This window comes from Myiozetetes cayanensis, unplaced genomic scaffold, assembly GCF_022539395.1.
Source record: "Myiozetetes cayanensis isolate MyiCay16 unplaced genomic scaffold, myiCay2020 scf3, whole genome shotgun sequence".
Classification (NCBI taxonomy): domain Eukaryota; kingdom Metazoa; phylum Chordata; class Aves; order Passeriformes; family Tyrannidae; genus Myiozetetes; species Myiozetetes cayanensis.
In genome coordinates, this window is record NW_026087521.1 from 36,251,645 (window position 1) to 36,272,377 (window position 20,733).

The following is a 20,733-nucleotide window of genomic DNA, read 5'->3' on the forward strand; positions in this document are numbered from 1 at the left end:
GATGGGTGTGTAACAATGTATGGTTACATTGCAAGGAGAAAGAAAAAAAGGAAAAAGATAAGAAAGGGAAAGAATTACAATGGACACATGGGAGACCAAATGAGGTGAAACCAGTGTGGGTATGGAAGATGGCTGCATTCTCTCAAAGCACTTAATTAATGGTGATGCATTTTTAATGTGTAGCCTTCTCTCTTATATTTACCATAACACTCAGTTGTGCTCTTACAAAACTCAAAGAAAGGGACAACCAAAGAAAGGATGTCCATTTTTGCTACACCCATACAACTTTCCAGACCTAGACATTACTACAAATACTTGTGTTCTGTGTATTTATTTATTTTTTCTTATCTTTATATATGTTTATATTACAGAGTCACAACAATCTCTCCCAACTTTGAAGCAAATCAGTATTTGTCTTGAGAATTGCAAATCTGGTTTTCCATGGTGAAAAGTACAGTACTGGGTGTTAATCTAACCAAATGAGTTTTTAATTTGAGAACTCAGAAGCAAATTATAATGCCATTTTATGACAGAAACAAAAAAATCCAACCAAAAAACAACCAAAACCCATCAAATTACCTTTGCTCCTTCAGAGTAGTAAATCACTTCCATGTGAGCATCTCATTTGTCCATTTCAAATAAACAATATTTCGGGATATACTATTTGCTCAAAATATTTTATAATTGTGTTGGAGTATAACCAATATCTTTAAAAAACCCTTTATTTATGTCTCTTAGCAGCAGATGGTCTTTCAAGTCCCTTTCAACCCAAACAACTCAATGATTCTGTGACTGGTCAACAACAGGAAGGGGAAGAAAACAGAGAATGTCTATTTTGTATAAAATTTTCAACACTACTCAAATTATAATTGCCATCTCAGGTAGCTCAGGAAAAGCTTTAAGGGTGAGAAAACCACAAAAACCCCCACAAACCACCAAAACAAAACAAAAAAACAGAAAAAAACCCACTTAAAAAAAGGGGTAATCCCGTCTTTCCCCCTCGCTGCCCCCCGCACGTTGTCGCGGGGCGGTCACCGTCGTTCCGGCCGCTGCGGGGCCCGCACCTGGGCACCTGCCAGCCTCACGGGGGGAATTCAGAATGAGAGAAACGGCCGAGGAACACGACCGCACCCTTTGGAAAACAAGAAAGGAATCTCCCCGCTCCCGTCTCGTGGGCGGGGCGATCAGACAAGCCCCGCCCCTTACAACTAGCCCCGCCCCGTGGACACGCCCCCCGGGAGCGGCCATCCCGCGCGTTTCCCCGCCCCGCCCCGGTGCGCGTGCGCAGGGCGCGGCGGGTGACGCGTTGTTGTGGCGCGGCGGGGAAGCACGTGAGGAGCGCGACGTCACCATAAACACTCGTGGGCAACATGGCGGCGGCGCCGCCGAGCGGACAGGTAACGGGGCGGGCAGGGAACGGGGCGGGCAGGGAACGGAACGGGGCGGGCGAGGCGCCGCCTCTCCCGCCTCTCCCCGCGGGGGTCGCACCACGGCCGGCGCTGGGCCGCCCCGGCTGGCGAGAGTCCCGGGTTAGCGACACTCGTGCCGCTGCGTGGTCGGGCGGGGGCTTTTACCCCCACCCCTGCCATGCGGGGTCTCCTCCCGGGGCCGCCTCTCGGGCACGGGCCTCCCCAGCCTCGGGCCGGCCGGGCCCTGGCAGCGGTGGCGGGCCCTGCGTGCCGGAGGGGGCCGCGGGCGGCACTCGGGCCCTTCCCGCACCTTCCCGCACCCGTGGCCCGGGCCGCGTCCCGCGGCAGCTCAGCCCCGGCCCCGGCCGCGGCCCCGGGTTGTCGGGGCACCGCTCTCCGCCGAGGCGGGGCGGGCCCGCGGCTGCACTGGCGCTGAGCCGGAGGTGGAGGAACGGGGCTTGTCCCGTCTACGTGGCCGGCTGTCCCAGCGGTGCTCGGGGACGGCGGTGGCCTCTCCCCCGCCGGCGCGCTGGCAGTGTGCGGGAACCCGCCCGGGCGGGTACAGAGCCTTGTCAGTCGAATGTTTCGATGATTGAAAGGTTGTTCTGTGCCGCGGACCCTTGCCGAGTGTTCCCGAGTGAAGCAGTAGACCTTGACAAGGATTCAGATCGCAGGAGGGGAAAGGTATTGGCAACCCTCCCTGCCTCCCTCCTCACCCACCAACAGACAGGGGTTGTGTCCGTATGGTTTTATTGTAGAAATATTTTTATTTCGTTACTGTCTCTTAAGAGCGTTACTTTGCAGTGCCGGGCTCCCGAGCACGTGGATCTTTTATTTAGGATTTAAAACCTCGGTGTCGTGTCTGACTGTGTATGTAGCCACGGTAAGTGTTTGATAGGCTGCGGAATCACTTTTCCAACATAGGGCAGAAAACGATTGTTTCAGCTCATGCTGATCTCTGCACAAGAGAACATATATAATTAGCCCCATTGGCACTTCTCCGAGGATGCTGAGCAGTGCATCTAGCTAGCGTGAAAATTCAGTAGAGATCTTGCTTTGTCCCAGTTTACCATATTTGTTTCAACCAGAACTTGTGGAGCAGGCGATTTGTGCATCTGGAGTTGATCCAGTTTTATTTTTATGTTCTTGACTGCTGTTAGATGCTGTAAATATAAAGATAGCCTTACTGACCTCCCAGCTGTTTCTAGCTATGCACATCCAGTTTTTATGTATACAGAGAATTTCCTTGTCTGGTTTTGTGTATTTTAAACTCAATCCAGAAGTTTATTGCGTGATGGGAAATACTTTAATTTTTGCAGGTTGTTTGTTTTTCCCCTCACGCTTTTGTCAGGATCTCCTTCGTGATGTTTCTCCTGAAAGCAGCTATATTGTCATAGTTTATACGAGAGGCTAAAACTACTGTGGGTTAATTGCTTGTGAATTTGCTATGTATTCATTGTCCCTCTAAAAAAAGCCTGTCTGCCTGAGATTAAATCTCTTAAGACATTGAAAAACTCTGTTTCAGTTATTCCACATCCATAATACTAACGCAGCTTGTTAATGCAGCTTCTAATTCAGTAACATTCTTTGCGTCTTTTAATACAGAGGAAAAATGACGGTTGTGTCTTCTCCAAACTTCATGAAGTGGATGGGCTGGTTTGAAGCTTCACTGCTCTTGGAAACAGTTCTGTCCTTCTCTTTATTTCCCCACCTGTGTGTTGCACTTCTGCTTTCTTGGATATTGTACTAATTCGATCCCTTTAGTGAGTTTAGTGAGCTGAAATAATACATAAAATTGATTGCATTTATTTTTGTCTGGGTTACTTTTCTGCTGGGAGCACACTGGACCACAGATTGGTCCTTTGGATGGCAACAGGTTTTTAGAAGGGCTCACAAACTAGTGGAACTTCACTCCAGCTGAAATACACACAGTGTAAGTTGGTACAGCATTCTCACTTCGGGCATTTTGTATTTCAGCGTGTTTCCAATCTGTTGGTGTTGTGAATTAATTACACTGTTCATTATATTAGGGCAGTGTTGTAATGAGATGTTTCAAGTGGTAGCTTTATGCAAGAGTAGTAGGCATTAGTTTGTGGGGTACTTTAGTTTCACCTGGAAGATCTTATCACATGGAAGTGATGTATTTTAATGTATATTAAGCATCTGGGAGAGCCTTCATTGTCTCAACTTTCATGAAGTCTTGCTTTAGCAAACTATATAAGATTGTGATTTCTCTTATATTTTTACTCTGTTTGCCTTCCTCTTCCTCATTTTTTTTGTTTTCCAGGCATCATTTATATCAGTGGATTCAGAACTCAGCTATTTATTGTAGTCTCTGGTTTCTGCTGTATACATTAATGGGACGTGAATTATAAATTTGGTTATCTCACGTGCTACTTTACCTGGATTTTTGTCCTGTTATTATTTTCTTACTGTTTCGTGTCTCAGAATGTTCGTATCAGTGTTTTTCTCTATATGGTTGGTTAACTCGGTTCAGGAAAAGTTCATGCAGTTGAGTTCTGGAGTCATGACTCATTCTTTATTAATGACCATCTGCCCTAGAAAGGGTGTGCTTCAGTTTTTTGCCCTTTCTTAAAGCTGCCATTTTTTTGTGCATGTAACTTGGCAATAAGGTCTTTCGTTTTCAGAGCTTTTGACCTTTTTTTTTTCCATAAAGACAGGTATACTTTCTCTCTTTTTGTTGCTTAGCAAATGGGAGTTTGTTTACTGTATTTTGGAGAACTGACTCTGGACTCACCCTTATAACAGAAAACCATGTTAGTAAATGAGGTAAAGAGTTGTGTATGGAGAGAAGTACAATCTTCAGTTTTAGCCTGTCAGTGTATAGGCTATTATTGCAGCTGGTCTAAAGACAGTAACAATTTTTTTTAATGTTCTTGGAGTTCAGAATATCTTCAGCACAAGGGCTGTTAGATCTTTCTCAAATTACCAATTGACAAGTGGGCTGTCAGAGAAGTTATTTTGCACTTGATTGTGCTCTTGCTCTTGGAGTTAAACCTTCAGAGCCTTAACTGGCCTAACATCTGAGCTTTAGTTCTTAAGCTCTGATGTTTGGCCAGTTCAGGAACTAGAAGTGTTCAAGTGGCATTGTTGGGGGGGGGGGGATGTTCATGGTTGAGTTTGGGGTTTTTTTCCTATAACCAGGACTAGCCAAGAGATTTAAAAGGTGGTATGTTAAAATTAGCTTTGCATCTTTCAGGTAGGTTGTTGGCACAAATACAATGAATTATTTTAGGTGTATATGTATTCTGTGGTATAGGCAGTTTCTTGCTTCACCTTGTACTTGTTAAATTTGGGTGCACAGAGGCTCCTATAATATGCTTGTTTGTTGTAACTTTTTCATCCTTTATAATTTACTGTGTACACAACCATAATTTTTTTGTGATTATATTGTACTTTGTAGCTGTTATTTGAATAGAATTTAAATTTGAATTTAGTTGAGAGTCATTATGCTTGAATGTAAAGCAGTTCAGTGATAATTCTGAAATTTCTGTTTTCTATTCATTAAGGATTTCTCTTCACAGAAGTGCTCACAATAGGAACAGTGTTACCACCTCAAGCTCTTACTCTCAGTATCCTGAATAGGCTTGTATTTGCACTGATATCCCACTATTATTGCATATGTAACAGAAATATTTTGTGGTTCAAGGGATCGGCAGAGCTTGAAAAATGTGCTGTTGTCAAGCAGGAAACCTTTCTTATGATACATGGTTCCTGGTGTTGTAAGCTTTCTCCTATTTGTTACAATGTGAACAATATTTGTGGGATTCTGTCCCTCCTCACCCCACCCTCACTTAGAAACCCGGTGTTTTTAAGGCTTTATCAGGGTGTGAAATTTTACTATCTTAGGAAAAAAACTGAGCCATAGGCTTAGCAAACAAAAGACATACAAGGCTGAACAAGGCCAAATGCAAGGTTCTGAACCTGGATTGGCCCAGTCCCGAGCACAAGTACAGGCTGGATGGAGATGAACTGATTGAGATGAAACCAGGGAGAAAAGCTTGGGGGTGTTTGTGGATGAAAAGTTCAATATGAGTTGGCAATGCCCACTTGCAGCCCAGAAGGCCAAAAGTATCCTGGGCTGCATCAAAAGAAACGTGGTCAGCAGATCAAGGGAGGTGATTCTTCCCTTCTACTCTGCCCTAGTGAGACCCTATGTGCTGTGCTGAGTCCAGCTCTGAAGCCCCCAGGATAAGAAGGAAGGACATGGACCTGTTGGAGCAAAGAGGGCCAGGAAGATCATCAGAGGACCTCTCCTATGAGGACAGGCTGAGAGATTTTGGGGTTTTCACCCTGGAGAAGAGGCTCCAGAGACACCTTAGAATACCTTCCAGTACCTAAAGGGGGCTTACAAGAGAACTGGAGAGGGACTTGCCTTTTCACAATGGTATGTTGTGATAGGATGAGGTGGAATAGCCTTAAGCTGAAGGAGGATGGTAGGTTTAGATTGGATATTAGGGAGAAATTCTTTACTATGAGGGTAGTGAGACAAATTGCTCAGAGAGGTTGTGTACTCCCTATCCTGAGAGGTGTTCGAGACCAGGCTGGATGGGGTTCTGAGTAACCTGATCTAGTGGAAGGTTCCTTGCCCATGGGAGCGTGGGTTGGAGCCAGATGATCTTTAAGGTCCCTTCCAACCCAAACCATTCTGTGAATCTATGATTTATATGTTATTAAAATTTGAATGCCAGAAGTTGTAGCATATCTTCTGTGGAGCAGATCGTGTTGGTCAGGCAATGTTAACTCGATGTTTTGTGGAGCATTCAAATGTACTGACACCTGGTCATTGGAAGCTGGCTCTTGATGCAGTAGCTACTTCAACATGCCCAGTGACAGTTTAGCAGTGGATGTGTGAATAAGCTCTGGGCAAACCTCAGCTATTCTGAAGAGGGAGATGGAAATTCAGCCAACAAAATGCAGAGTTGAGTTATATTTTAAATTCAGTTATATTTCTTCTTACTTAAAGCTTAATTCTAAACTAAGATGCTTTCTTTTGTTGATGTAAGGTCTCAGGGCAACCATTGCCTAAACTGAATTTATTTTAATGGCCTGTAATTTTTCCTTATGATGTTGAATCTTTTGTTCTGTTAACTTCCCTTCAGAATCTGAAAATAAGATGCTGCATGGCTGCTATATCTGTTGTTAATGTTTGTGCATAGACCCATTTTTCTTTAATTTGTAGTCTTTCTTACTTTCAGACTTTCTTACTCTGTGACTTTCTTAGAAGCATGCCTGCTTGCAGCTCTTGAATCCACAGTGAGGTCCTTTACCTGATCCTTTAATACAAGGCAAAAATGAAGTAACAGTTATTGAAAAATTGTTAAAATCAGGATTTGCCCAGTGCAATAATTACTTACTGACTCCAGAGTGGTGGCTGATTCAGTATACAAGTGCTGCAAGCTATGTCTGTTATGAGAAACTGGATGGCATCTTGGCAGATAATGCTGGCCCCAAGCTGTACTCTCTGGCAGAAAGGGAGAGTTGAACACACTCTCCAAGAACACAGGGTGTGAAGTATAAAGTGTCTGAACCATGGGACGAGCTAACTGGGAGAGTTGCAGTGCTTCTCCATTCTCTCAAATGTCCTGCATTTGGCAGGTTATTGGTGTGTGACAGACCTAAGAACAGGAGTTAAAAGTTATGAATGATCAGTGCCATGGTCACAGATAATATTTTGGTACCCAGCAGAGGCAGGGTGGAAAATGGCAGGACCATCCTGTTCTGTATAGTAGCGATCTTAGCTCTCCTTTTTTTGTTGTCTACACCTCACTGTCTTAGGGTGCAATGTTGTTGTCTTTCACTGGCTGGTAGCACAGGGCTGTAAACTGCCATCAAATGGCAAGCATTTAATCACAAAGCTTGCTTGTCTTCTGGCATATATTGTAATTGTGGGTGTGGTATGCTGGAGGCTTCTGCTCGTGGGCATCTTTGGCAATAAAAGCTACAAATGTGTCCTGTTGACTGCTCATTGTTAGCAGTACAGGAAAGATACGGAGATATGAGTTGTCCGTGCTGTGTCCTTATGATACAATTTCTCTCTTCAGAAAATGTTACTGGGGTAACAGTGGGACTTCAGAAAGCTAATTTTTGCTGGACATGGACTATAAATACTTGAATAGTTTTTCCAGAACCTTAACTAGCATATGCCGTGACATGTAAACTGAGCCTACATCCTGCTGCTTCCATCTGGGGTTTTTTTCATAGTAGGTGGATAGACAACTATTGCTTTGTGCAGCTTTCCTGAATTTTCTGTTGTGGTTCCCTGTTTATACAGACCATCAGTCAGCATATGAGTTGGAATAGCTGTTGTCTCTGTGTGACATTGTGCTTTCTATGACTGCTTAGAATGAACTGTGAATTCACGTTTGACTTCTGTAGCATCTATAGAAAAAAAACCCCTCCAAACAGGTCAAGGTGGCTTTACCAGCATTTGGAAACTCCTACATCCATTTTTAGCTTTTGGTAGGGTTCTGAAACAGATAGGCAATGGGTATAGTTTTTATTCTATAGAAGTGGAAAAATAAATATGGTGTGAGTCATGCTTGCTGACTGACAGCATGGACTTGATCAACAAACAGGAAAGACAAATGAATGTAATCTTCCTGGGTACATAGTATTTCGAACTTGAAATTTTAGGATTATTAAAAAGTAATACTTAAATAATCCTTTTCCCTACTTTCTGCATAATTTTCTCATAGAAAAACATAGACCACTGAATGCTTTCACAGTCATAAGTTGCCTTAGGTAGTCATGCTTATGATTTGAAGCATTCTAGGAACTTTAGGATGCTATGGATGGATAAATCTGGAAACTGTTCTGCATAGAACTAGCTTTAATGAATGAAATATTTCAAATGTCTTAAATGCCTGAAAACCTTTCAGTAATTCTGATACATGTACAGCTACAAGGCATAATTGAAATTTGTTTGAAGTCAAGTAAATTTCAAAGTTGTTCAGCTCCTGTCACATTACGTGTTCATTTGCTTTGGTTGTGTTGATGTGTGCTTTTGACAAACACTCTTCTTTTTCCATTTGTGTTTTTTGTTGTTTTTTTTTTTTTTTTTGGTGGGACCAGCAGGGTCTGGCTTTCATTTATATAATAACATCTAAACCTGAGAAACATGCATATCTGTGGACAGTTCAACAGATGTTTGCAAACAGGTATGGAAGAAAAAACCATCAGTGTTTAAATGTGTAGTTTGGCCTTTCATTGCTGGAAAGCTGTTTTGGCCTTGAGCATCTGAGTAACAGATGCTGCTTTTCTTTCCTGGGCTTCTGTTTCTGTGACCAGTGGATTTACTGTGCAGAACACAGAATTCTGATTAGATGGATGGGTGGAAGGGCTGTGATACTGGGGTGAGGATACCTTTGGATTTTGATTAAAACCCAAGGGATGTGTTAACTTATCACCTGTGGTGTGCACTTATTGACATGAACTTGTCTTTTTTATCATGATGGGCTTATTGATTTTGTGTAGACTTAGAGGAAGAGTGATGGCTCTAATCATATGAAAAAGAAAATGAAAGATTGAGCTTGGCTCTACCTACTTCTCACTTTTGAAAAGGAGACCATGATGAAATATGTAAAATAATGAATAGTACAAAATGAAGGTGAGCCAGTGGTGTGTTTTCCTGTCTCACGATACAGGAAGTATAATAGATTAATTGAACTGATGACATCCTTTAAAACTCTTTAATTCTTTCACACAGTGGGTAACGTGGCCTTCCTAGTTCACAAATGTCCATCTCTAAAGACAAAAAGTTATCAAGATTTAAAGAGATTGGATTTCTTTCCTATGCAAGAGGGTGTTGACAAGTAACAATGAGGCAGATTTAGGTCAGGTTTGGAGGGATTATAGTTACTTCAACTGCTGATAAGGGGGCAGTAGTCTCATTATCCTGCCCTGCTTGTCTGTCTTTTCTCCCACATGTTATTTCAGGACATTCATTTTTCGTGTTCTGCAGTAACCTACTCTTTAGGCAAGAGGCAGTGTATGATGCTATTGCCTAGTTCTGAAATGTCTGTTCTCCTGGCTGCTGAAGAGGTCCAGGTGTGCTGGCTGATCAGGCCTTTCCGTGATTGTTGTGCTGCAGAGACACTGAGCAAATGGACCTTTGTGGACCATGTGTGGGATCGAGCTACACAGTGTAATTACATTTGTCTACTGTTGGATAGGGTTTTATTCAAACTTAACTATTGGCATTCTTTCTATTTGATACTTTCTGTGTTACTAATTACTTGTATGTGTAATTTAGCGTTACTTTTCCTCTTTGAATTGACTTTGAATAGCTTTGAATAGTGGCAAGCTATTCAATACCAGAAAATAAAAAAATCTGTTACAAACTACGTTTTACTATAAGGTGCTGTAAGAATACTTAGTAGCATTTTTGAATTTTCAGCTTGCTGAGGACATTGTGTGAAATACAATTTCCCAGTGTAGGTAATCTTCAGGTGCTACCACTGTAGAATCATATTTTCAAAATCAGTTTGTTCAAACACAGTTATGGAGCTTATCTTACAAGTACTGCTGAACAGAGCAGCTCAGTATTTGGAAAAAATAAAAGGGTGATAACTTCTAAAATGTTTTGCAGTAGGAATAACTGTGGAAAAGCACTTTCTAGATATTCTTTTGTATGATTAATACCATCTCTTTCTTCAAATTAGTTACATTATTGTGTCTTCTAGACTCCAGTCAACAGTTAGAAAAAATAACTACAAGTTTGCACTTGTTATTGGACAAGAAAAATCTCAACAGCTTGGCCCTCTAGCCTTTCAAAGTTGGAGAAGTTTTTTTCTTAAGTAATAGTAGGAGGGAAATAAGCTGCATTGTGAGAAGGCCTCTGTTTTACAAATACCTTCCAAACTTCTGAGCATGTTCTTCAGTTTTATCACCTGTTTTGGTGGGGTGCAGGGCAGGGAGCTGACGCTGTTATGAAGATTTATTAGTTGCATGACAGCTGTGGCATTGGAAACACATTTTCTTTTCCCGTAAAAGGAATCATTTGTGCTTCTGAGAGATTAATGAATTGAAAATAATGAAAACAATTATTAGATTGCATACCTTCTAGACTGAGAAGGTATACTTTGAGATACATTATTGGCAAAAATGATCTTCTACCAGTATAACTCTGACACTAATAGGGTTTTTTCTGGAGCAGCTGTCCCAGTGATAGATAACTGGTTCATATTTCTGATAGATCAGGCCCAAATAACTAGAAGGTAAAATTTAAATAAATTTCAAGGTTGCCTTGTTTAATCAGGAACTGAATTTGAAAACAGACAGTTGGTAGAAATAGAGGTAGATTTTTTTTTTGATAGAAAAGAGAAAAAAGTGCTAATAGAGAACAGGAAAGAAGGATTCCAGTATTTGAAAAGTAATAATAATCCTTCAAGAGGGAGATATACTAAGTGACCTTTAGAGGTTTCTTCCAAGTGATTTAAACAGGACACTGCAGAAATGTCTTGCTTGTGTAAAAGAAAGGAAGTTTAAGAACAAAAACTAAACCAGAAAGGGTGATTTAAGTGAAGTTTTTTGCTATTTTTAAGCCATTTTTTCTCATCTGGCTAGTTAAGCTTGTACACTTAATGTTTTAGTTTAGTGGCCTGACTGCAAATGCAATGATTTTGAAAACTTGACAAATAAGTACGTTGAGAAAAAGAGATACTGATATTTTAGTACCAAAGGAATATAGTATCTGTTTCTGATCAGCTGAGAATTACTAGGCTTTGCCTTCAAAAATATGTATTTCTTAAGGCAGTGTTCACAGCTTGGATTGAAAATGAACATGGTTCTTAAGCAATTACTGTTACTATTTGATATATTTCACTTCCACAAAATTGAAGGGACTTTATACTCTTCTTTCAGAGTTGTGTAAAACGAAATCCATTTGCATTTTATAGAGCCTGCTGAATTTTGACAGACAAGAGTTTTGAATTTTTCTTTGTTTGCTGTAAGAGCATGATCAGAATGCTGTGAAGAGTTTTGTAAATGCTTAAATGCAAAAGTTACGTGGGCAGTGTGCACTCCCACAAGCCTTTCTTATCCAACTGTCAAGTATTCTACCTTTCAGATGGACTCTTTGCCACTGGCTCTGAATGTAGGACTAAGCATTCAGTCTCAGGCTGCAGTTTTTTAGATGTGTGGGGTTCATCTTTGGTAAACTAGGTGGTCCATTTTAAATTTAAATTAAGGTTATAATTTCAACATGCTTAACAGCATGTAGGGGAAAGGCAACTATATAAGAAAGACTTTTAATGTTTTAAAAGCTGTATAGTGTTTCCATATGAACTTCTGCCTGATGATTTAAAAAGTGCTAGGTATTGAATGTGTTTTCTTGTGGTTTACTGACAAAGTAATAACAGTCAGTATGTTGCTTAGGGAGGAAGTTTGACAAGTTCCATTTTCTATGGTTTCTTGATTTAGGTAAGTGAAATACGCAGAATTTGGAGGTGGGTAGCCTTTGTAACAAAACCCCTAACGAAGTAAAGATGTTCATTTCAACTTCTGTAGGCGAGTCAAAATGATACTGAGTACCATAGGAGAGAGAAACAATTTTAACAATTTTAAAACTTTCTTTTTTTTTTTTTCATAACCCATTTTGTTATAGGTTGTGTACGAGCAAGATGGAGTTTTCATTCATTCATCCTGTGGAAAAAATGATGACCAGGACAGCTTAATAGCGGGAATACTACGTGTCATAGAAAAGGTATTTGTGTAAATACAGTTATGAAAACTTTGTATATTTGTTGGCGAAGCACATAACATGGTTGGCAAATGCTTTACTTAAAAAGGCATTTAGGATTTTGTAAATGAACAAATGTCACATAATGCTTGACACTGTCTGCATCATTTAAATGTATATGTAAGTTGCACCATAATCATACCATGAATAAATAATGGGATAGATACTTTGTTGTGAGTGTTGAATGTTTTATGATTGTTTGTATTCTAGGAAAATGAAGTAGTAGTAGACTGGAGACCAGTGGATGAGACTTTGGATACTTCTAATATCCTCTGTGCTGGAAAGGTATATTTGTTAGTTATCAGTGTTCTTCATTCTTTTTCTCCAGAGATTTTGTGTTAACTAATGTATAGGTGATCTTGTAACTGGAAGCAAAACTTATTTATCATTGATATTAATAGCTACATGTAGGAATCTTATTTGTGGACTGCAGCCCAGGTTATTAGGATACATTTGTAGGTTGACTGCACTTAGTTTTTACTTGGTTCACAAATAAAATAGTGGGAGACTAACCATAGGAATAGTGAAGACAAAGTGAGTGTTAGTATGTCACAGTCACCAGTCCCTCTGCATCCAGTATGTTGTAGTCTGGTGAGTCACTCTTCATAGTTAGACACAAAACTGAGAGGTACTGTTCTAATGCAAAATAAAAATAGAAATCTGTGGGGGTTGCAAGATGCAGTGATATGTGGTGTTTAAGTGGTATTAAGAGGATGTGACTAAAGATGAAAGATTTAAGTATTACATTTAAATAAAAAGTTTATGTTGATAAAGTTTTCAAGAGAGGCAAGAATATTTTAGTATGTTGAATTTATTAAGTAAATCCATTTAGTCATAAGTCCAAGTTTCCTGTGTTGAACTGTATCATGTTTCTGAGGGTTTTAATACATTTTCTTTTAATATATGAAATGAAGATGCTGGTTCTTCATGTTTGATCTGGGTAACTAGCTCAGTTTTCTTGCCTTGTGGATTTTGATAGTTGCTTTTATTGTTTTGCTCAGGATTCTAGTTCTGTTGTGGAGTGGACTCAAACTCCTAAAGAAAAATGTTCCCGAGGAGCAGACCGTCCAAGTAGTTATGAAGCAGAATGGGACATGGTCACCACAGTCTCTTTTAAGAAAAAACCTCATTCAAATGGAGGTACTTAAAAAAGTGTGGAGGGTTTTTTTGTTTGTAGGGTGTTTTGGGTTTTTTTTCCATTATTGTAACTTGTAACTGAAGAATTGCCTTTTAGACGCAGTAAAATGGATTTTATTAGGACTTGGAAAGCTAGGATTCATTTGTGGTAAGAGGTGAATCTCTGGGTGTGGAAAAAAATTCACAAATGGAATAGCTGTCGTCTGCCTCCAATCTATTTTTTGTTTTGAATTGCTAGAGAATTGTATTGAAAATGAACATTAAACCAGACTTCTTGCTGTGACAATCATTAGATGAAGTGGCAATTTTATCTGCATTGGACTCTTGCATTCTTTGAAACAAATGGAATTTGAACTAGGTGTCATGTTAGAAATAAAAATAGAAAAATAAGTGGTTTACTACTCAAATGCCTTTCCATACTGCAGCAGCAGGGGGAGATGGAATGTGCAGTTATGTGTTCATGGGTCTTTTATATGGTCTTTTTTAGTTTAGCAGAATAATTTTATAGCTACACCATTTTTATTATAGTGTCTCAGTAGAGACATTGAAAAACAAGCTGGGGAGAAAGGACAGTGATTCTCAAGTAATCTTTTTTTTTCCTGATTCTACCATAGCGGTTTTTATAACACTTGTTTTCCATGTATTATTTCACAGCCTGTAACTGGGGACTATTGTGCTTGTTTCACCATCTTTATGATGGTTTTAAATGTCACCTGTGTCATGTGTGAGTGCAGGATTTGGACTTCAGATTATGAATGTTTTTAGGTAAAGCACAGTCTTTGCTCCTTAAATACTCTGAGAGGATCTTTCTGTGCTAGTGATAGACATATATATCTATAAAGAGACAGAGAGATTTATCTTTATATATCTAAATCCAGCGTCTCTACTGAGTATAGAGGGTTTATTGCATCACTAGTTTGTACTGATTTTTCATCTTTAGGCACCAGAGCATGTCTTCATCCACAGTGAAGTGTCACTGAGCTACTGACTTGGATTACGCTCTTTGCCACTTCTTGCTTTTTTCAGTTGCTGTAATTTGATGGGAGCAGGCCAGGGGCTATGCCAAATTCCTTCTTGGCATGCTGGCAATTTTGTGTCCTCTAGTAAAGTAAAATTTAATTCCTTCTCTGTAAATGTATACAGTCTTGCACAGAGTGTATTCATGCTTCCACAGTACAGGAGGGAGGGATGAGAGGGAGGTCTTCCCTTCCTTCACCCTTCTTTTGGTAGCAGTCTTACACGACACACGGCTAATAACTGTGGGCCATATATCTCAGTATTGTAATGTTTATCATGCACTACATGGTGGAGGTGCCGGTCGGATTTAGCTTGCTGCTGGCGTTGGATATGGCGGTTGTACGTTCAACTGCTGGATCACCTCTGTCATAGAATTGTAGAATATCCTGAGTTGGAATGGACCCACAAGGATCATCGAAGTCCAGCTCCTGGCCTTGCACAGACAACCCCAGGAATCACACCATGTGCCTGAGAGTGTTGTCCAGATGCTTCTTGAGCTCTGTCAGGCTTGGTGACCGCTTCCCTGGTGAACCTGTTCCAGTGCCTGACCACCCTCTGGGTGAAAAACCTTTTCCTATAAACTGTAGGTACAGCTTTAGGGAAGCAGTCTGATGGACTTGCTCATTGTTTTAGAAGACAAGGAGGCACAAAGAGAACTTCAGAAGTAGCAGTTAGTGTGCATTTTATTATTAGAACCAATGCTGGGGTTTATTTTTGGGTTTGTTTTCTAGGAGCAGTGACAGGTACAATGCATTTGTGTTTGCTGACACTGCGAGTCAAACTGAAATCATGTGGTAATTTTGTTTTTAAGATGCTACAACTCATGCAAATGGAGAAAGCAAGTGGTCGTTCCTGTTCAGTTTGACAGATCTGAAATCAATCAAACAAAACAAGAAAGGCATGGGATGGTCCTATTTGGTGTTCTGTCTGAAGGATGATGTGAAGCTTCCAGCTCTTCACTTTCATCGTGGAGATAGCAAACTATTGATTAAATGCCTTGAAAAGCATATTGCTCTGGATGAGTAAGTATCAGACAATTTAGTTATGTAAAAAACAAATTATTGGTTTACTTAAATCCTGTAATGAATTTCAGATGAGTAGAATCAATTTTCAAGGTGACCAAAACTGTGATTTCACATATACATTTGGAATGTAAGCTGAAGTTTTAAAATTGTTGGATTGATTTATGAAATATTTTAGAATCTGTTGAAGTGTTACTAGCTTTGAATGCCTTGGTAGCTCCCTCTAGTGGGTGCAGAAGCTCTTCATGAACATTCATTGTAAAAGTTAAATCCTTCGTGAACCACTTGTGTTAAATGGGGCAATTTGTATTAAAATTTGAGATCATCTCCTTTGCAGGAAATATATATGGGTATTTACATGAGTGTGGGAGTAATTTAGAGTACTGTCAACTAAATCAATTTGTATATAAATGCTTTCCCCTAGAATTCTGTGTCCCTGTAATTTCCTGCGTGGTGGATATTTCGCACTTGATCTTTACTCTGTGAATCAACTTTCTGAGTGTAAACATAGTTAGACCCTATCACAGTGTTAAGTACTTGGGGGTTGTTGTGTGTTTATATTGAGTTACCTCCAAGTTTGTCACTTTGATAAAAGCCTTTTTGATTCTGCGTAAGTGCAGAATAAAATAAAATGTTCTGGTCTCACCATATAGACATAAGTATAATTTAAGAAGGCAGCAGGGTGAATAAGATTATCTAGAGCATGAAGAAGCAAATGAGGTGTAACATGTACACCTATAACAGGTGTAACATCAGTGTAACAGATATTCTGTTTTCAAAAGTGTTTTGCTATTGTCACTTGCAATGTAATAGTCTGATAGATTTGAAGGTGAATATGAAATGGCCCTTGGAATCCTTACAGGGGACTCTGCTCACATTGTTAGCATCGCTGAGGTCAGACTTGCCTTCAACAAGTAGGGAAGGTTGTTGCCAAGTAATACTGCAAGGGTGGAGAGCAAGCCAGTAGGACACGAGTGTTGTATATTTATTGAAGTGATTTGTGAAACACTTTGGCAGTCTCAAGACATGGGAGGAAGTCAAGAAGACCAAAGGAGAGGCTACTGGGGTGGCAGGATGAACTTGTAAATAAGAATATTCTCTGTACAGCTGCAGATGAAAAAATCCAGGATGACAACTTCATCTTAAATCCAGAGGGTTTTTTTCTCTAGGTTCAAAATGAATTCTTCCTTAAGCCTCCTTTCACTTAGTTTCATAATTTCACAGCTTCTGCAGGGCTCTCTCCCTTTGCCCCAGAGGAAATTGTTCCTTTTTGAGCATACTGCTCTGTGTTTACTTATTTGTGAATAGTTCTGACTAGTTGCTGGTAGGCTGGGGCATGTTTTTGAGGCAAGTGATGTAGCAACCACTAGAAAAACACATTTTTCTAACCAATTGCTAAAACGAGACAGGGAAACTTGAGGTGTTACTCAAGCTTGCAGGGTGTGCTGAGCTGCTTATATTGTTACCTTGAACAAGTCTAAGCATTAATGAATGCAACAGCAGATACTTCAGGAACTTTAAAGCAAGAAGCAGTGGCAGCTATGGAAAATAGATGAACTTCAGCATTGAGCTGAGCAGGAACTTCCAGTTTTAGGTTTTTTTATCCAGTTAAGGTCTGCTTCTGGCACCAAATTCTTTTCTGGGGTCTAGTCGTGAATTATGATGGTAATTTTTTTTAAGGAAGGAGAAAAGAGCAAATATGCCACCCAAGTTGTGACAATAACAAACTTAATCTGCATGTTTCTGTTGTTTTCCTAATGGTTGTTCATTCTTTGGTACATAATGCATCTAAGCTCACAACCTCATTTAGGAAAGGATGTTTAGTCAGCTTATTGGATGCCGCAAGCAAATACTTGGCAGCATAATTACTTGTTATCCCAATTTCTAGTTTATAGTATGTGGGATATTGACATTAAGGCCAAAATTTTAGTTTATCTCTATATTATCTTTCTCTCATGGGTATTTTCTTATGTTCTTATTATCTCAAAAGTTTTGCCCTTCTCTAACACTGTTCCTTATAAAATGTCACATCACTGATGAAATCAGTGTGTATGAAGTGGCTAAACTCACACAAAATACTTGTAATTTGTTGCTTTAAGGATTGTGTGCCTCCTAGTTTGATTGCATCGCTCTAATACTGAGAAAACACTGTGTGTATGGGTGACATTTTCTAACTCACAGGATTATGAGTAAGTTTAAGAAAGTGTCTAGCTTACAAAGTTTTGAATGTTACCTAAGTAGCTGTTGATGCCCACCCGACTGTCCAGAAACAGTGTTTAATTAAAAGGGAGATATGATATAAAGTTTTCATTCTTTTAGTTAAGGCAAACATAATACGTAACTTGCCCTTGCCCCTGTGCTGCTTTTTAGCAAAGGCCAGTTCAGCTTCATTAACCGTTGCTGCCTCAGAACTATGACTATGATGTCTGGCTGTCTCAAAATGAGATCTCTTGTTGCATTTCATATCCGTCAGTGTTAACAGTGTCCTGTCCTGTTGGAACAGGAGAGAGATAAGGCTTATTAAAGTTCTTATCTTTGACTTTAATAACATGGTAGATGATGCAGGTGCTGAAAAAAAAAAAGAAAAGTTATTTTTCTTTCAAAGACTAGAACTAGTGGATTTAAACTTTGGAAGAGAGCAATAGAGAGGTATTTTATAAATATAAGTCTGTGCGAAGGATTAGAGTCAGATGGCAAAGTGCTTGGCTTTCTCCGGTCTGACTACAAACTCCGAGGCTGGAATGTCAGCCTGCTTTCTGAGCTGTTCTGTCTTCTGTCACCTATTGAGCAGTAAATTGGTGATTGAAGAGCTGGTTAAGGAAGTCATGGCGTGCCTGTGCTGAAGAAGGAGACAAAACGGGATATTGCACTGGGAGTGTGTGTGAGAACAAAAGAACAAATTAAATACTAGGAGCAGCATGGTTCCACTGTCTTTGTTCCTGTTTTCATCTGCCTGTACAAGCCTGTTGAGAAGAAAATGTTGTATTGAACGAGGGTGAGCAAATACAGTGAGTTAGGCCAAATCAAGGTTGTGTTCCTTTAGCTTTTGGAGTCTACAGAGAAATACATTTGCAGGGCTGTACTGAGATGGTTCTGTTTCACAATACAGTGGCTCTGGTGTTTTTTAAGCTCCTATCAGTATGAATCTTAGAATTGTTCTGACAGTGTCTGTGACTTTTGGTTAGAAATTCATAGATGTGTTTTCATACATTGAAAAGTAGTATGTATTCCTTGATGTAATGTAATTCCTTAATGTACTGTAATTCCTTGATGTAAAATTTACTAGTAGAAAGAGTTCCTTAACTGTATAGGGTGACATAGGCTTTTTTCACTTGCTCTGTTATGTTAAAGGAGTTTCAGCATACACTGTGTTGAGGCTGACTGTCTCGCTGCCTTTCCTGTGTCAAATCTTCTTTTTGCCCACTGTCAAAAATAGAAGACTGTTATTGAAGACAACTTCTGTCATTTACATGTAAATGGAGTTTTATCTTCCAGAGTAATTTCTCAAAAACTTTTCAAAAGCTTCATTTTTCAAAGAACAAAAAAGTACAATTCAGAATGAATATGGCAAAGACTAATCTTTTGAAAAATAAAGTCCTGTTCTGTGTAGTGTTAGCTTGTTAACTTGTGCTAAGGTCTAAGAGTGATCTTGCATCACATCTGCTTTTCTTTTTTTTTTTTTTTGCACAAAACCTGAAGTGTGACTTCAAAAACCAGTAGATGTTCTAAAAATATATTCAGAAAATAAAGGTGGTACTCAGACAACCTTTTTTAATTTTACTGCAGATCTCCAGATCATGAACGGGTTCTTCTTGTGAAGACTCAGAAGTCACTGTCTCAGTCTTTTGAAAATCTCCTTGATGAACCATCATATGGTTTATTACAAGTATGTATTATCTTGCAATCTTTTATTCTGAAGACATGTTAAAAAAATCCACCCTACTATGTGGATTATTCCCTGAATAATGATTTAATGCCATTATAGAAGTAACAATGCCATTTATGGCATTATTATTAGTTATTGCCAATATTAATGCTGTTGTAGAAGCATTGACTGTATCCTAAAACAAATGCCTACTATAGAAAGTACACTTAATTATAAGTTGTTTTCTATGATCTAATAACTTCTTATTTCCCTGTGGTACTATTTCAAACCTATTCATGTTCTCTGTGATTCTATACGCTTGGGAAGAGAAAGTTTTAGAGGAAAAAGGAAAAATTTCAGTTGTTACCAAAACATATTAATTATAATTTTTAAAGTTTTCTTTGACTAAATATTTTTTCATTGATATTTTCTGACATTTTTGAAAAGATGCTGAAAAGACAGCAGCAAAGAGGAAAATACTGCCTTAAAAAAGGCGCTTTTTTATGCTAAAACTGCTTATCATTTGGTGGGGTCTACTGACTTCTGAAAGTCAGCAGCAAAACTTCTAGTGACTTCAATGAGGCCAGAGTTTTCACCCACTGATCTATTTAATTAAAGAATATCTTCATGAGTGAATTACATTAATTTCTTGATTTAGTTGTTAAATTTTTTGTGAGATTCCTAGCAGAGTACATGATGGTTCAAAGTGTTTTTTCTATGAAAGGAGGGAGACTGGGCATAAGGAAGATGTTTTGTGCCATTAATCACTGGAAAGTAAGCAGCACATCTGATCCACTTGTATACATAGCTCAGGCTTACCAAGAACACTGGTATCCAATCTTCATACTTAGGATATATTTTTTTAATCATGTGATGACTACTCTCTGTTACTAATGATACATGAAACCTCAGTAACTTTGAGACCTGCAGGACTTTTCCTGATGCTTTGCTTTGAGTACAAGAATTACAAATAGTCTGAGGCTTTCTGTGTTTTACTTGTTTTTTTTTTTGTTATAACACAGAAATTGAAGAGGGATCCATACACCGTAACAATGGGAAGATTCTCCAAAGTCACAAACTATATTTTTGACAGTTTCCGCTTAAGTGACCCATCAAATCAAAGGCGACCACCATCAGAAATGGCAGACCTTATCCATGATACTATCCCAGGGCTGAAAATAAATCAGCAGGAAGAACCAGGATTTGAAGTCATTACCCGAGTGAGTGTATAAATGCATGATACAGATGCATTCATTGTTTTTATGCACTCCTTTAAAGGAATGGTAGGACTTGAAGCATTGTGAGTTATACTGTTTATGCAATTGTGGTACATGCTGTGTTGCCATTTATTCACAAGAGTTATCATCATCATCACTTACTTCTGAATATGTTGTTTTTATTTATACAAGTCCAAGTTTTGCTTTGAGAGGAAGTTTATAACTAAGGAAATTGTGACTATAGTTATCTTAGAGACATTCCCTTAAAAGTATCTGATTTTATGTTTTATCTTTCCTCTGACGT

General features: G+C 39.3%; 1 protein-coding gene across 1 annotated transcript in view; it reads left to right on the plus strand.

The window, feature by feature from the left end:
• The first annotated feature begins 1,274 nt into the window (after window positions 1-1,274).
• The window catches only part of TBC1D15 (TBC1 domain family member 15), a 33,565-nt gene continuing 14,106 nt past the window's right edge, over window positions 1,275-20,733 (plus strand). Inside the window, exons 1-7 of the mRNA XM_050324254.1 lie at window positions 1,275-1,397; window positions 12,037-12,135; window positions 12,382-12,456; window positions 13,173-13,311; window positions 15,137-15,347; window positions 19,134-19,233; window positions 20,235-20,432. Coding sequence (XP_050180211.1) covers window positions 1,371-1,397; window positions 12,037-12,135; window positions 12,382-12,456; window positions 13,173-13,311; window positions 15,137-15,347; window positions 19,134-19,233; window positions 20,235-20,432 — 849 coding nt within the window. The 5' untranslated portion in view covers window positions 1,275-1,370. The remainder of the gene's footprint in view (window positions 1,398-12,036; window positions 12,136-12,381; window positions 12,457-13,172; window positions 13,312-15,136; window positions 15,348-19,133; window positions 19,234-20,234; window positions 20,433-20,733) is intronic.